The sequence below is a fragment of the Bacillus rossius genome, chromosome 1 (genome assembly GCF_032445375.1).
Source record: "Bacillus rossius redtenbacheri isolate Brsri chromosome 1, Brsri_v3, whole genome shotgun sequence".
Classification (NCBI taxonomy): Eukaryota; Metazoa; Arthropoda; class Insecta; order Phasmatodea; family Bacillidae; genus Bacillus; species Bacillus rossius.
This window is the reverse complement of record NC_086330.1, coordinates 86,980,111-86,995,711: the sequence shown is the minus strand read 5'-3', so window position 1 is coordinate 86,995,711 and position 15,601 is coordinate 86,980,111. Positions and strand designations below refer to the sequence as shown.

The 15,601-nt window shown below is 44.3% G+C and overlaps 1 protein-coding gene across 1 annotated transcript; it reads right to left on the bottom strand.

Moving 5' to 3' along the window:
* Positions 1-2,552: 2,552 nt before the first annotated feature.
* Positions 2,553-14,868, bottom strand: LOC134538898 (ankyrin repeat and SOCS box protein 3-like). The gene is made up of 4 exons (XM_063380509.1): positions 12,555-14,868; positions 10,620-10,703; positions 4,345-4,425; positions 2,553-3,969 (listed from the first exon to the last, which is right to left on the bottom strand). Exons 2-4 carry the CDS (start codon positions 10,689-10,691, stop codon positions 3,475-3,477), a joined length of 648 nt encoding a protein of 215 aa, XP_063236579.1. The 5' UTR covers positions 10,692-10,703; positions 12,555-14,868; the 3' UTR covers positions 2,553-3,474.
* Between the last annotated feature and the right edge of the window lie 733 nt (positions 14,869-15,601).

The following is a 15,601-nucleotide window of genomic DNA, read 5'->3' as shown; positions in this document are numbered from 1 at the left end:
CCCAGCCTCATGCTAGGCTAGCATTCTGGCTAATATTTCTCCCGCCTCCAGGCACGTCGGAGCCGGTAACGTTATTTCTTCGCGGGTCTCCTTTTGCTAAGAGCAGCTTGTGAAGCAGTGCTGAGCCCTGCTAACTCTGTCACGAATCGGTATAAGGTTCACTAGCAGCAAGACACGACAGGAGGATCCCGTGGGCCTTGTGTCCCACAGACCATGCGTTTTTTGAAGCCACCCCCGCCTGCTCACCCACCCTCTCTTCTCAGAAGTGGCTAGGAGCGACGACCGCTCGAGTGCGTTAACCGAATTCAAGGCCATCTCAGGCTTGGCAGCCGCAGTTACGATTCTGCACCTTAACGACACCTAGCGACGGCTGTGGTAACTAATGCCACTGGTGAGGCGTCGGCAGCGCCGACACTACCGCGCTCGCGCGGAGGTAACGACAACCTCTCCCCTCCTTATGTCTCAGGCCGCTAGGTGGCACCACTGGTTACTCCATTAACCCCCTAGCTTGACACTCTCGTCGGTCACTAGTCGATTTATTAGTACTTCCTCTCGCCACCAAAAGATAGCGCCTCAGTCGCGCAGTCACTCCAGTAAGATCTAATTTTTTTATGCCGGACACCTTCGGGTGGACTCGGTAATTTTCGGCTCAGAGCCTACCCCCCCTCCCATTCTCTAGAGACCCCGCGCTTATGATATTCAGGTGATATCGCGCTCTGAACTTACTTCGGTGCGCGCCTCCGGACTGACTGGTACCGTTTGTATCTGCGATCTTCTGCGAATCATCGACATCGTATATTATGTAGTCTTCTCAGACTAAAGGGATGGAGTCCCTAGCTAAAATTATTAACCAGTCAGTAGTTTAGTTGAAAGTAGAGAAACTTAGTATTTTTATATTAATAATTTTTTAAATTAATCATGATGACTTCCGTGGCTACCGCGAATCGTGGTTCGAGTTTGCGGAGACGAGACGCCCTCTCCTGAGCGCCAGGACCAACACCCTGTTTTGGTAAGTCTTGACATCATCATCCCCCCCCTTAATTTTCCTTCTATTGGCCTTTTGCGCCATTTAAGCATACTGTCTGGAAACAGGTCTAATTCTTTGGAATTTGGACTTTTGTTTCAGACAGGGTTCCAAGTTTGGGGCAACCAAAATCCTCTGCCAGAACCTCTGGAGTCGGTTCCTGCGCAGAATCCAACATCATTAGGCCTACTACCTTGATCACCGTCTACCTACAGCCCCGGGTGATACCCGCATAATTCTATCTTTTTATTCACGAACCCAAGATTAGTGTAACCCAGTTAAGACAGCGGACAGTAAAAGGCAGTTCGAGGAGAAGAAATTTATATTATGTTTTGGAAGGACTATATGTACAAACTTTAAAGTTACCAATGTTAATTTCAGTCTTGTTGTTAAATATTTTAATTTTTGTTATACATTAAGGGCCGGCTCTATCGTAAATAACGTTAAGGAATATCATATAATAAATGTAATTGGGAGTTATGTAAATAAGATCACTTATCAATGAAAAACAGACTTTACTAAGGAAAATTTAATCTATAAAAAAAAAAGAACAATGATTAATAAAATAAGGAAGTCTATAGACGTAACAGTTGTTTTTATTTATTTAATATATAATAACGATCCTTTTACTCCCAAGTATTTGTAGGGAGTCCCTAAATTTTCTTTGTTTACTTCTAGTGTCGCCTCTGTTGTTGACTTTTATAGTTATTAATTGAGGGCCTCAGTAATCAAAGCTTCCAAATCTTTTAACCTTATTATTTAATTATTCTTTAAGACACTTGGGGTATTACACCACCTAACACCTATAGTTTTATTAAGATGCAGTACTAAGTGAATTTATTATTTTTAAACTTGATATTCTTAATTCAAAATTGGAATTATCTCAGTGTCAACAAGTTCTGACCCACAACTAACCAACATAATTGGTAAATGAACTTAAGTTTTTTGCATGTTTTGTTTGTCCCAACTCATTTTGTTTTTAACACTGCATGAATTTTCTGTGCATTAGGTTTGATACCTCCCTCTGGTAGTTCGAGTTTCCAGTAGGCCTACTACAGTACCGACTTAATTCCAGCCTTCGTTTACAAGTATTCAATTGTTAAACTTCGAATTTCGATGTTTGTGTACAGCTGTAACAGTACCAGCTTGTGGTGGTCAGGTCTATGAAGTGTCTCCCACGACCTCGCAGCCGTGAAACCCTTTCTTCGCTACTGACTAGCTGCAGCTTAACAAATAACTGATCTATTTCCTTTAATCTCGAGTATCAAATAACTGTTAAAACATAATAATATAAGGCATTCTAATAAATACTTTCTGAAAGGCTGACTTTTTTTTTAGAAATTTTAATTTAAGCCTTAAATAAACTCTCTCATAGCACAATAGATAACTGATGACCATACAAATATTGTACTGCCATATAAGAAACAGATGTCACAATCCTCTGAATGTTTGCCAGTAAAATATTTTCTACAAGCCATAATGGCAGTTGTTAAAAGAAATCCCCCTTAAAGTAACAAAAAATCAAACATGAGTAAAACCCCTGTTTATTTTAAAATGAATTGACTCAATACAAAATTTTTAGCTATATCATAGGAAACACCTCCAACATCACTGGTTATTTATAAATTATAAGTGATACCTAATAAAGTAAATTAAGAAGGTAGAATGCCCAAGTATCTTTGACTGACAAGAATTAAGAGCTCTTCAATTTGTTAATTAATAAAATTTAATAATTACTCATTAAAGGTAAGCTATTTCAACAATGGTAAATTACAGAGATCTGATGTAAAAAGAGTAAAATAACAATATCACATTTATGTAATATTCAAAATAAATAATAGAGATGTGCATTTTATTTTCTATTAGACATTGTTATGTTATTCAGCTAAAACTCAAAACTTGGAATTGTTTGATCTCCATCTTGTTACAATTGCTCAGCTCGTGATGGAAGATATGCAGTGCAGTGTGCAGTGTTGTGTTTTGTACAGATTTAAAAGTTTGAGCAGAAGATGCAGCATGCACACACAGAGAGGACAAGTTACTAGCATAAACTAAAGCAACCTAAGGAATCATGTACAATCAACAACAAATAAACATAACCATAGCCTATGTATTTTCAGGTTTTAGTTGTAATCACAAGTACCTACATAATTCATTTCTGACCATTGCAATTTAGCAGGTTCTTGAAATTAACCATTGAGTTCACCTAGTGATTTGTATTGTCTAAAAATGTCAATGACCGTTGTGAACTTGTGTCGATAATGTGCTAACGGAGATTTTTAGAGAAATAAAAATTATTGTCATAATTCATTTGGCTTATTATGAATATGATCATTGGCAACATAACTTGTATGACAAAAGTGCATGTTTTTAAACGGTAGCCTCAAGTGTGGAGCACGCTGAGGCTGGATGGACACAGCGAGGCTGATGGAGTGGCACTGAGAGAGAGGCTAGTGAGGCAGAGGGCTGAGGTAATCGGCCAGAGCCGTGTGGCCATTGCGCACGGCCATGCTATAGGCGGTGTAGCCGTCCCTACTTTGCGCCGTGGTGTCTGCCCCCGCCTCCACCAGCCACCGTATCATCTCCAGGCTGCCGTTGCCGTTGCCTCCCACGGCCTTGAGCAGGGGCGTGTCGAGCCACTTCTCCCGTGCCTCCAGGTCGGCCCCCCAGCCCACCAGCAGCTGCACTAGCCGCAGGTTGTTGCCGAATGCCGCGCCGTGCAGCATGCTGGTGTTCGTCACCTCGTCGACCGCGTTGATGGGCAGCCCCGCGCACAGCAGCAGCCGCGCCAGTGCCGTGTAGTTGCCGACACCGAGCCAGAACAAGGGTGCGGTAAACCTATTCATTTTCCACATTTGTGCGGATGCCTCGCTGCTGTTGCCCAGTAAATCCACCAGGTCTTGCCGCAGTTGGTACCATCTGGAGTCGTTCACAAACTGCTGTACCTGGGGAACCACACATACACTTGGACTGTACTAACCGCCAGCACACAGAGGGAAGCATGCTTGAAGTCCTGCATCAAGTAACTGATTCTGAACACATATTACAACTAAATTAAATAATTTAATTTATTTTCATACTCATAAGCAAAAATAAAAATTATAGCAATATTTCAATAACTTTTATTTATTTACTTCCATATTTCTCAACATTACTGTGCCTAGTTAACATATTTAAAACAGTGGACAATAGCCAGCGAGGGTGCGAGTGTTGAAGTTCAGTACACACGGAGCATGTAGTCACTGTATGTGAGGCTCTGCGACTGTCATCTCTTTGGTGATGTTTTACAACAATATTCACCAACTATATTACACTATTACCTTTTCGTTGATCTGCTGTTGATGCTGTTGAGGCTCGCAAAGCAGCGCTGTTTGGTTCGTGCTGCTCCGAGACATTACAACCTGTAAACACATTACGAGTGAGATATAGCAAAGCACAAGTGATGGAGAATAGGGAGCACTCTAAGAAAACCCTCGACAATAATTATTGACTGCAATTACACAGGGAATTTAGTCACTATAGCGTCAGTGAGTAAGCGGTTCATTGTCGCACACTACTGCTGTCGCAGTAGCAGCTTTAGCCATAAGTTTGAGGGCTGATCGCGCATTGCCGGTGATTTCGAGATGTTAACTATGGGCGCCACCACGTGGAAGGGCACGTGGACCCGGCGGAGTCTCTCACTCAGGGCGTGACGTAGCCCAAGTGGGGACGAGTTACCAGCCCTTTCTATCCTAGCTACCCAGACCTGGCCCGCTCTAGGCGTCGGGCACGCCACACTCCTAGACTCACTCACCACGTGATTAAATAAGTACTCACTTTATATTTATTCTCCAGATTTAATTTCACTAACACGTCTCTCTACACGCCCGTTACACGTTACACATTACACGGTTAAAAAGCCTGAGGCACGAATCGGTTTAGGTGAGGGCATGGTCCACACACGTGGCCATGCTGCAAAGTATACTTATTACACGGTGATGAAAAAAACTCGACTGAGACAATTAATCAACTAAACAGCCCGCTGACCGAGAGCTGCCCCGAGGATGACGAACGAAAGCGATTTAAAAAGAATTAACGATACAGAAATTACTTGGTCAGTGATGAACAAAGGTTGAGGTCCCCGGGGTGCTGGCGCGTCTGCTCTCGGTCAGTGATGAAGATGGACTGGGGCGAGCTCATCGCTCGCAGGTGGCAACATGGCGCCCTTCGCGCCAACACAATTACCGTTACTATATTCTACGACTCCGTGCCCCGGCGAAAGTTGAGTAAATTACAGATAAACATTAAAAATATATAAAAATTACTGACAATGGAAAGTTTGTTACTATTTACTTATTTAATGATAATTCATATAAAAGCATTCCTATCCTCGTCCAAGTCCGTGCCTGTTCGGGTCCGCCCGGGCAACGTCTATAGTTATTTAAGGTAACTTATTTAAATTAAAGAAACACAAGTAAACTACACAGCACTGGGGCGAAGATGGATGAAAACAAAAAGGGTTTACAAATAATATTAAAACGTAGCAAATTAGGGGTGCGGCGCACTGCAGCTAAGCGCCCTCTTGCCGGGCTAGACACACACGCACACACGCACGCACGAGCGGGAGGTTTGAATATAGATGGTGGTTGGGCGGTGTCGTATCGGGCTCAAAGGGGCCGCAGGCCCGGACGACGTCAATTGCCCCCTCCGAAAGTAGGCCGATATGACAGCGCCGTTTGACGGATGGTTGGGGGGCGTTGCCTGTGGTGTTTACGTCGCGCACTCCCACGTGGCAATGTTGATGTTTATGTTTGTGCGGGCAGGTGGCAATGTTGACATGACGGACGGACAAGCAATGTTTACACGATGGAAGGGCGAGCAATGTTTACATGATGGCGGCGAGCAATGTTTACAAAATGACAGTTGAGCAATATTTACACTATGGAGGACGATACACACGGACAGAATGGGCGCTGGCTGACTAACCTTGTGGGTGGTGACCCACCAGTTGTCCCGAGCCCCAAATCTGCGTCAGCTGCGGCTGCGGCGGCTGCTGCGTGTGATAGCGTGGCGGTGGCCAGGGCGCCGGCCGGCAGGGACGGCGGCGGCCAAGGTCAGGCGGCTCGTGGCAGGCGGGCAGCAAGCGCGGGCGGCGCTCGGCACGGCCCGGCTCAGCCTCGCCGACAGGCGGGCGCTTCGCGGCCCGTCGTGACAGACGGGTGACAGGTGTCGAAGTCCGGGTGGTGGTCACGTTCGGTGGTGGGACGGTCGGGCGTCCCGGCGTCGTGGCGTCGACCTGCATCGCGACAGGCGGATGTAGGGAGCTCAGGCGACTCTTCACGGTGCGGCGTCCCAATGTTGCCAACTTGCGACATTTTTGTGGCGTCTCGGGCGGCAGGGCACTTGACCGGTGTTCCGGTACTGCGGCATTCGGCGTCGGAATCGGGCGTCGTGGCGTCTCGGTCGTTCCTGGCGTCGCGTCAGGTGGGCCTGTAGGCGGCGTCCGCGTCGGCGTCGCGCGCGTCCTTCTCTTTCGGTCCGGTTCATCCGTCTGTGCCTCGAAACCAGGCGGGCACAGAGGAGCAAATCCAGGCGGCGGGGCGGCGCTCAGGCGTCTCGGCGTCATGGCCCTGGACATCGTGTCGCAAAGCGTCCTGTTTGCGACTGCGCACTCTGGTAGCGGTGACGACGGCCGGATGACGTCGAAGCCAGGTGGTGGCGACAAGGTGACACGAAGCGTCGGCGTCGAATCTGGTGGCGTCCGTGGCGAGTCGTGTGGCGGAGACGATGCGGGTTTCGCCGGAAATGACCTTGGTGGCGTCGGGACGGCGGTTCGGTGCGGTGGCGAGGTCATTCCGGCGTCGGGAGGTGTCTCCGACACGAGGCGGGTGCTGGACGGCGTGGCAGACTGCGGTGGGACGGTCGTTGTCGGGCGTCGCTCGATTGGCTTCGGCGAGTCAAGCGTCATCATAGTCGGGATGAGTGGCGTCAGGTCGGCGAAACGAGGTCTTGCTGGCGATGATGCGTTTGGACCAGCGTCGGGAGACGTCAGGTCGACGAGAGGTGCCGAGGTTGGCGGCTCCAGGACAGGAGGTGGCGGAAGCGGAATTGTCGGCGTCGGGACGGCGAGCGTCGGCGTCGGGATAAGTGGCGTCGGGTCGACGAAACGCAGTGTGGCAGGCGGCGGCGGGATCGGACTTGTGTCGGGAGACGTCAAGTCGATGAGCGTCGGCACGGCGGGCGTCGGGACGGCGGGCGTCGGCGTCGGGACGACGGGCGTGGGCGTCAGGACGACGGGCGTCTTTGTCAGAGCGGTAGGCGTCGGTAACGTAACACGTGGCGGTGCGGGTGACGTCAGGACGTACCTTCGTGGTGCTGGGGTCGGCGTCGTGCGTGAGGAGTCGGCTTGGTGCGGCGGTGACGTTCCGGCAACGGGCGGCGTCCTTGGCACGGGCTGCGTCGGCGAGTCGAGCAGCGTCTTTTCCGGCGTGGTTGGCGTCGGCGTGAGCGGAGTCGTTTTCGGCGTGGTTGGCGTCGGCGTGAGCGGCGTCTTTTTCGGCGTGAGTGGTGTCGGCGTGATCGGAGTCGGTGTCGGCGTGAGCGGCGTCGGCGTTTCGGGAAGCGTCGAGGCGTGTCGTGGAGGATTTTCCAGCGTCTCTGCCTCGTACTGCGCCTGGGTGGCTAGGTAGGCAGTGCACCGTGCGCACGTGAAGGTAAAAAACTTGCGCAGTACGGTCCATTCACGTTCGCCGATACAGCCACGATGCCACAGGCCGGCACATTCCTGGCAGCGGTATCCCTCGCTACTACCTCCGGGACACGACCTAGCTCCACATTTCGTCACGCCGTGTATGCGGTACTCCGTACAGTAGCCACACTCGTATCCGGCGGCGGTCCTGCCATGCAAGTCCCAACTCGGGCGGGGAAAGTAACACCCGATACACTCGTCCGGATACGGATACATGTCTACGCACGTGGTACTCTGCACACGAACAGTCCTCACGAACACATCAGCACTGTGTTACTTACTGCGCTCGGAGTCCGTTGTTTGTGCGCGGATTCCTGGAAGCGTGCGCTTGGCTGATCACGTGGCCGGCGCGCCAGAGTCCCGCTATGCGCTCCGCGCGAACAATAGTTCCGGCGCGAACTTTAGTTCCGCGCGCTCCGCGTAACAACCGCCTATCTCACACGCTCGTACAGGTCTGGTTTTCGCGGAAGATGTAACTCGCCCCACGCTCTTGGGCGCCATTTGAGGGCTGATCGCGCATTGCCGGTGATTTCGAGATGTTAACTATGGGCGCCACCACGTGGAAGGGCACGTGGACCCGGCGGAGTCTCTCACTCAGGGCGTGACGTAGCCCAAGTGGGGACGAGTTACCAGCCCTTTCTATCCTAGCTACCCAGACCTGGCCCGCTCTAGGCGTCGGGCACGCCACACTCCTAGACTCACTCACCACGTGATTAAATAAGTACTCACTTTATATTTATTCTCCAGATTTAATTTCACTAACACGTCTCTCTACACGCCCGTTACACGTTACACATTACACGGTTAAAAAGCCTGAGGCACGAATCGGTTTAGGTGAGGGCATGGTCCACACACGTGGCCATGCTGCAAAGTATACTTATTACACGGTGATAAAAAAAACTCGACTGAGACAATTAATCAACTAAACAGCCCGCTGACCGAGAGCTGCCCCGAGGATGACGAACGAAAGCGATTTAAAAAGAATTAACGATACAGAAATTACTTGGTCAGTGATGAACAAAGGTTGAGGTCCCCGGGGTGCTGGCGCGTCTGCTCTCGGTCAGTGATGAAGATGGACTGGGGCGAGCTCATCGCTCGCAGGTGGCAACATGGCGCCCTTCGCGCCAACACAATTACCGTTACTATATTCTACGACTCCGTGCCCCGGCGAAAGTTGAGTAAATTACAGATAAACATTAAAAATATATAAAAATTACTGACAATGGAAAGTTTGTTACTATTTACTTATTTAATGATAATTCATATAAAAGCATTCCTATCCTCGTCCAAGTCCGTGCCTGTTCGGGTCCGCCCGGGCAACGTCTATAGTTATTTAAGGTAACTTATTTAAATTAAAGAAACACAAGTAAACTACACAGCACTGGGGCGAAGATGGATGAAAACAAAAAGGGTTTACAAATAATATTAAAACGTAGCAAATTAGGGGTGCGGCGCACTGCAGCTAAGCGCCCTCTTGCCGGGCTAGACACACACGCACACACGCACGCACGAGCGGGAGGTTTGAATATAGATGGTGGTTGGGCGGTGTCGTATCGGGCTCAAAGGGGCCGCAGGCCCGGACGACGTCAAGTTATAAGCGTTGTTTGATTATTAGAGCACTAACTTTTGTAGCAGTTTCAATTGTTTCATGGACTCTTTTCATAAGTACAGAACTAAAGTTTCATTTTTCATGTGGACTCAAAAAATGGTAAAATAAGCTTATCACCTGCTCACTGTCACATAGTTCTGCCTTTTGTCTTTAACATAATAATTTATCAAATGATACCAATACTAATCTAACCTTGCCAACCACGCGAAACTAGTCACAGGTTCGCAACTGGCGAGAGACTGCTACTAGTGAGCGAGCGACAGCAGCTGCTCGGTGGGAGACTATCCACAGCACAGTGCCTCATCACACTTGATAAAGATGGCAAACATCTTAACGATAGCAGCACCATCGCACAAAAATTTTACCGCCTAAATACACAAAGCAGAATTAATAACTGCAGTAGATTCCATACTGAGGTAATAAGAGGATTGTAGTTGGTTACCCTTGCTTTATAGTAAAAAAAAAAGTTTTAAAATGATGTTTTAAAAGTAAAATAGAATTACATTAAATACATACTATACTAACTCGAAAATAAGCAGTTGTTTTTACAAAAGTTAATGAAATGTTAATTAGGTGATAATGTTAGCTAAGTGATGATATTAATTATTTAAAACCCTTAGATAAATGCTTCAACTCCTATTGCCAGCAAAACTAAGGCTTCTTACACACTAAACATTAGCCTGCATGTACAGCTGTGTGGCAATAATTTTGTTTGTGTGAATAGCAGCTAGTCTTTCCTCAGTGGGTTTGGATGATGCAGTCAGGTTCAGAGTTGCTTTGTCAGATCCACAAAAAAAATGAGGTCCATGCTGACTCTCTAATGTCACTTAAACTCACTCCTCATCCCAATCGTCAAGGTGGGCTCGATCTATGATTATCCTCAGATGTTGGACACAAAATATCAGAATGTAGATTAGACTTAGGACTAAACATGTAACTTTTCAAAACTGTCAGGCCTACGAACAAACAACCAAATAATGTTGGTTGGAAATTGAAAACAAATAAAAATACCTTTTTTTAAAACAATGCAGCATATTGCTGTGTTGATGACACCATCAAAATTTCAACTAAAATTTATGCAAAAAAATTAGGTAACTGTTAGCCATTTTCAAAAACAAATTTTGATTGAAAACTTGTTAAAAGTCTAGCTTAAATTTCTGCAGTCTTGAGGTCTCATCCTACAACACTGCACCAGTAGATGCTGGATGCCATTGTAGCAAGGCATGTCAGACTCAGACCAGGGACAGATCTACTCTTACCTCTCCGCTGCAGTGTGCCGCAGCGATCACCAGGAGCAACCAGGCCAGCATGACAGCACGGGAGCCAGCCATTCCAGACTGAGACTGTGAAAGAAGTTCACTTGCATTATAATATTATAATAAAAGTTTTGTTCAGTAATACAATTACACAACCTTACCCACTCCAGTTAGATCAGATGTGATGTGTTAGTGTGGGTACACAAGCTAATATAATTACACTATCTTTAAAGGAGACACATATCTGAAGAAAAATTTCAGACATTTTACAAAGGGAATTACGATTTTTTTTGTCCTTCAAACCCTGTTTTTTCCACCCCTTGCAGTTATGGTTCGTTGTATCAAAAGTTTATATAGACAAAAGTTTTTGGTCTTACTCCTACGAGTAACGGATGTGATATTCGTCATCTCATCAGAGTTACAGTAATTTTTCTGTTTTTCAAAAAAAAAAAAAAAAAATCTTTCCCATTTCTACCCCTTTTTTTTGAATATTGTCCATTAAAAAAATTGACTGAGATATTTTATTACTATATTTTATGTATCAGTTTAGAAGTGATTTGTGAAAAATCACAGTAGTTATCAAGTCCATAAAAAAAACACACACACAACCCCCCCCCCCCCCCCCCCCCACACACACACACACAAAAAAACTTTTCAGTTGGCGATGGGTTTGGGGTCTATGGACCAGGAAACAATAAAAAAAAAACTGTCTAAAAATTTTCTGGGTGTCGCACCATGGTAATGGCTATAAGTACCTAGTATTTCTTCGAAATCTATAGAAAAAAAATGTGTATAAAGTCTGTGTGATGGCATATCAAAGCATGATATTTACCCCTAAAATTACTATAACTGAGGAATTTCCATGGCTTACAGGTTTTATAGTAAATTTTTCTGACTTTCCCTGACCAATTTCAACTTCCCCGACTTTCCATAATACAGACATCCTGTTGAATAAAGTGTAGCATTATCCTTAGTTTTTATTTAAATATACAACTTTTGTGAACCATACTCTAACAGAAGAGCAAAAATTGAAAAAGAAAATGCATTTCTTGTAGTAGCAACACTGAATATATATGTAGTAGTACTTAATTTTTTTCTTTATAATATTAAGCATTACATCAAACAGACCCTGGTTGTATGCTTACAAAGAAACTCTTACTGAATTAAAAAAGTATATTTAAAAGGCACAAGAATATTCCTTGATATTATAAATATCTCCCTGAAAGATAAAAGTATTTTCTTAAATGCCACAAATAGTTTTAAAAACAAGAAAAACTTAACACATGCCACAACACATCACTGCAAGTGTTGGTTTGACACACACTTCATTAAAATAAGCAATGCATCAAAAAACAAATTACCATCCAATAACAATTTTAACAATCTTGCTAATCTGTTGGAATAAGCGTATCTGACAGAAATAAAAGTGAGCCTCACTTCTTTAAGTGATTTTCACTGTTCCAATTAGCAAATATGCCTACGTAGGCATAAAGAGGAAAGATCCAGCTTGTTGACTCAATGGTCAGGCCAGCTTCCACAGTCATGACTTAAGGTGCAGGAAAGTCTTCTATTTGATTTACCTGCTAAGTCACTGCTTAGATTAAACTTAGCAAATTATTTAAGGAGGCCTTAAACATCATTTAAAATACTGATTAACAATGGGTTATAGCATTAACATTCAGAAACATAATCAGATAGATTCAACATGTTTTGTTGATTATGATGTATCAAATAAAAAATAGACTTTTTTTTTAAAAGGAAATAGGTTTTCTTAAAGTAATATTTCGCTTTTGTTACATTGTTACACTGTTGTCCAGAATCATCAAAACTGATGGTTCAATCTAGCAATTCCACTGCCTGGGAATGACAAGTAAAAGTTTGTAATGGAGACCACACAGCACCATACACTGGGGCTATTGGAGGTACGTAAGAACTCACCTTGAACACAAGGGTGAAGCCTGCTCTCTCTGCTACCCACTCCACTCAGCAACGAAGTACTTTGTCACTTCCCAGTCCGAGGCAAGGCATCTGGTATCTTATTTACTTAAGTCCGGAAGGTCACAAAGCTGAACTTTGTTTCTGAGCTATCAGCACCATCATTGTGGTCTGCTTCTCAAACCAGAAACGACTCCTAATGGTTGTATTGCCATCAACTTAACTACTTTGAGATACCTTAATGACTGCCTGACAAATATCCCAGCAGTAAAACACTCATTAGGCTTTCTAAAAACATTTGGTTATTAATGTTCTTGATGAAATAACAGATTCTCACGCTTGCTCAATGAATTGTAGCCAAGTAACAACTAAGTGTTGCACTTATGTTGGCAGAAGTAAGAAGTATAAACTACAGAAATATTCTATAAGACTGGGTGAATGTGGTCACACTCTTCAGTCTTGCGTGAGCACCTCTATTGCAGCGGTCAGCGAGGGTACAATTAGGGGGACACTACCCTCTCTTTCTAAGACATAACACTGCAAGACAAGTAACACTTTAAACAAATCTATAACACTACCTTGTTTACCTTTAGCACTACCTCTTTTCAACAGTTCCTGAGATGGGTTGTTCCTAGGCTGTGGAACCCCTTTTGAAAGCCTTTGATTCATGTTAGGGTAAGTTGTGGTAGTGTTCTGCAGTACCTATACGCAAGTGCTGGTGGGGCGTACAGACGCGAGGTCATGGAGAGGAAGACATCAAATACACAAACATATAACTCAATTCATAATTATCATTTCCATTACTGTTCATAAAATATTTAAAATCTTTATGAATTATTTTATGGCATGGTGGAGGGATAAAATATAAATTCACTTTGTATTCTTCAGATGTTAGGAAACTTGAGTACCCTTCCTGGTCACAGGGTTCCATCACAAGCCCTGTTGGAGGGGGCGAGGGGGGCGAGGGGGGCGAGTGACAAGTGACAAGGGGTGAGGGGTGAAGGACGAATGATGAGGGGCAAGTTATTATCGGAAAGGGGAGAGGGGAGAGGGGAGAGGGGAGAGGAGAGTGGAGAGTGGAGAGTGGAGAGAGGAGAGAGGAGAGAGGAGAGAGGAGAGAGGAGAGAGGAGAGAGGAGGAGAGAGGGAAGAGGGTTGAGGGATAGATGGAGATGGGCTAACTGAGGCAGTGCTCACCGCACACAGCAAAAGTCTTCAATTCCAAAACAAAATAAAAATACAGTAATATGTATGCTCTTCCATGTACAGCCTAACGTGTACTTGTTTAATACATCACTTTCATTTGAAACCTAAAAAAATTCAATTGTATGTTATCATGTAACATAGTAAATTTTCAGTGATAGTTGAGGTTGCAATTCTCAGGTCCCTTAAGGCGATTGGTGCACGGTAAAAAACGGTCACAGGCCCGAAAACAATGAATTTTGTATCATATGACCACTAAAGAGTCTAGATGCCTATGTGGGTGACCGTTACTATGTAGGGAGGTCAGGAGCTTAGTTCCAGCTCGTCAGTGGCGAGATGGCCTTCATACGGGAAGGGTGTTGCTGGCGGTTGCTCTGCGGCCTGCCATCTAGGAGGAATTAACAGAACCTCGAAGGTTTTATCTCCCTCTCCCTCTAACACACAGCCGATACGGTTCTATCGTGCCCGGAGGAGGGGAAGCTTTAGCAGGTTTTCTCTTTCACTCATCCTTCGCCATGGGGAGGCGGAATGGATATTTTTTGTCCGCAACTGCGCAGACGTCATGTGGCCACTCCCGCACTCTTCTCACTCAACTCGCTCATTCTCTCACACTATTTCAATAAATCTTTTCAAATCTTCAACATCAATACTTTAAACCATTGCGCTTCCTACGGATTAATTATATTTCATGCAAGTGCTCGAATTCAGCTGCAAAAAAATAAAACGCGTAGTCAATTTTTTTCTTCAAAAACCTTCCCAAACACTGTGTGTTAAAAAACATTCTGAAAGCCCAGTTTTCTAGATAAATGGAAATTCTAAATCACCTACGCCACAAGGAAACATTGTGCTTTAATATTATGTAAAGAAAACACCTCTTAGTTTTATAGTTATGTAAAGGTGGTGTGATATGTTTTAGATGTCGCACCATCTTATCATCCATGTAGAAGTGTTACCCGAAAAGCTAACAAGACTATTGCCATGGAAATGGAGATATGGTTAAGGAAATATTTTTCAAATGTTTGTAAACAGTAAACAACATATAAAAAATCTTACAACTGTAAAATTAAAATACAAACAACCCTATAGCAAATTTAATTTCAATATGAAAAAGTCTACAATAATGTTTACAAGAAACGAAATTGCAATAGCAATACAAAAATATCGCAATTTTGTTACATTGTTAATATATATATTATTTTTAATAAAGGCAATAAAAATGACATACTCAATATTTGGAATACAATAAATACCTTAAGCCCTACATAATTGCTGCGATATTCACAATAAATGCTTTTCTTAAATATAGTAATTAAAAAACATCGTAAATAAATGATGAACATACATATTATGGTGAAGGAAAGTGGACACTATCACACTGAAAAATCTTAGAGGGTAGTTTTCCTCATCTTATTTCTTTCTTTGCGTTTTTGGTCTTGTTCGTTAAAATATTTCATGTTCAAATACTTGATACGCATATACGTTCTTGTCCTGACAAAACAGTATATAACTTCTTCTGGATATTTATTTTCAGTAGTTCCGCAAATAATTTTAGTCAGTGATTCAAAAATCCGCTCTTTTTTGCACAAATTGTTGCCATGAATATTATCAAAACACATTTCAGCGATCTTTATTAATTCAAAAAATTCATTAGTGGGACATTTTAAGTTACCCTTTGATTGTACATGTATCCAGCTATCGTCCTCCGAATTGAAATCCGTAGTGCCAAGGTCAGGATATTTATTTCTGAAACGGTGAGCTATATAGCCAGAAACATATTTCAGCCCTTCAAGAGAAATTTCGTCACTTGAAAGGGGCCTGGCCTCTAAATCTAAGTCTATTTCTTCCATG

Bases quoted from the DNA above. Each gene is read 5' to 3' on its own strand.
- LOC134538898 (XM_063380509.1), bottom strand. From the start codon at position 10,691: ATGGCTGGCTCCCGTGCTGTCATGCTGGCCTGGTTGCTCCTGGTGATC. The intron at 4,426-10,619 runs GTAAGAGTAGAT...ATGTGTTTACAG, and splicing joins CGGCACACTGCAGCGGAGAG to GTTGTAATGTCTCGGAGCAG. The intron at 3,970-4,344 runs GTAATAGTGTAA...GTGGTTCCCCAG, and splicing joins AACAGCAGATCAACGAAAAG to GTACAGCAGTTTGTGAACGA.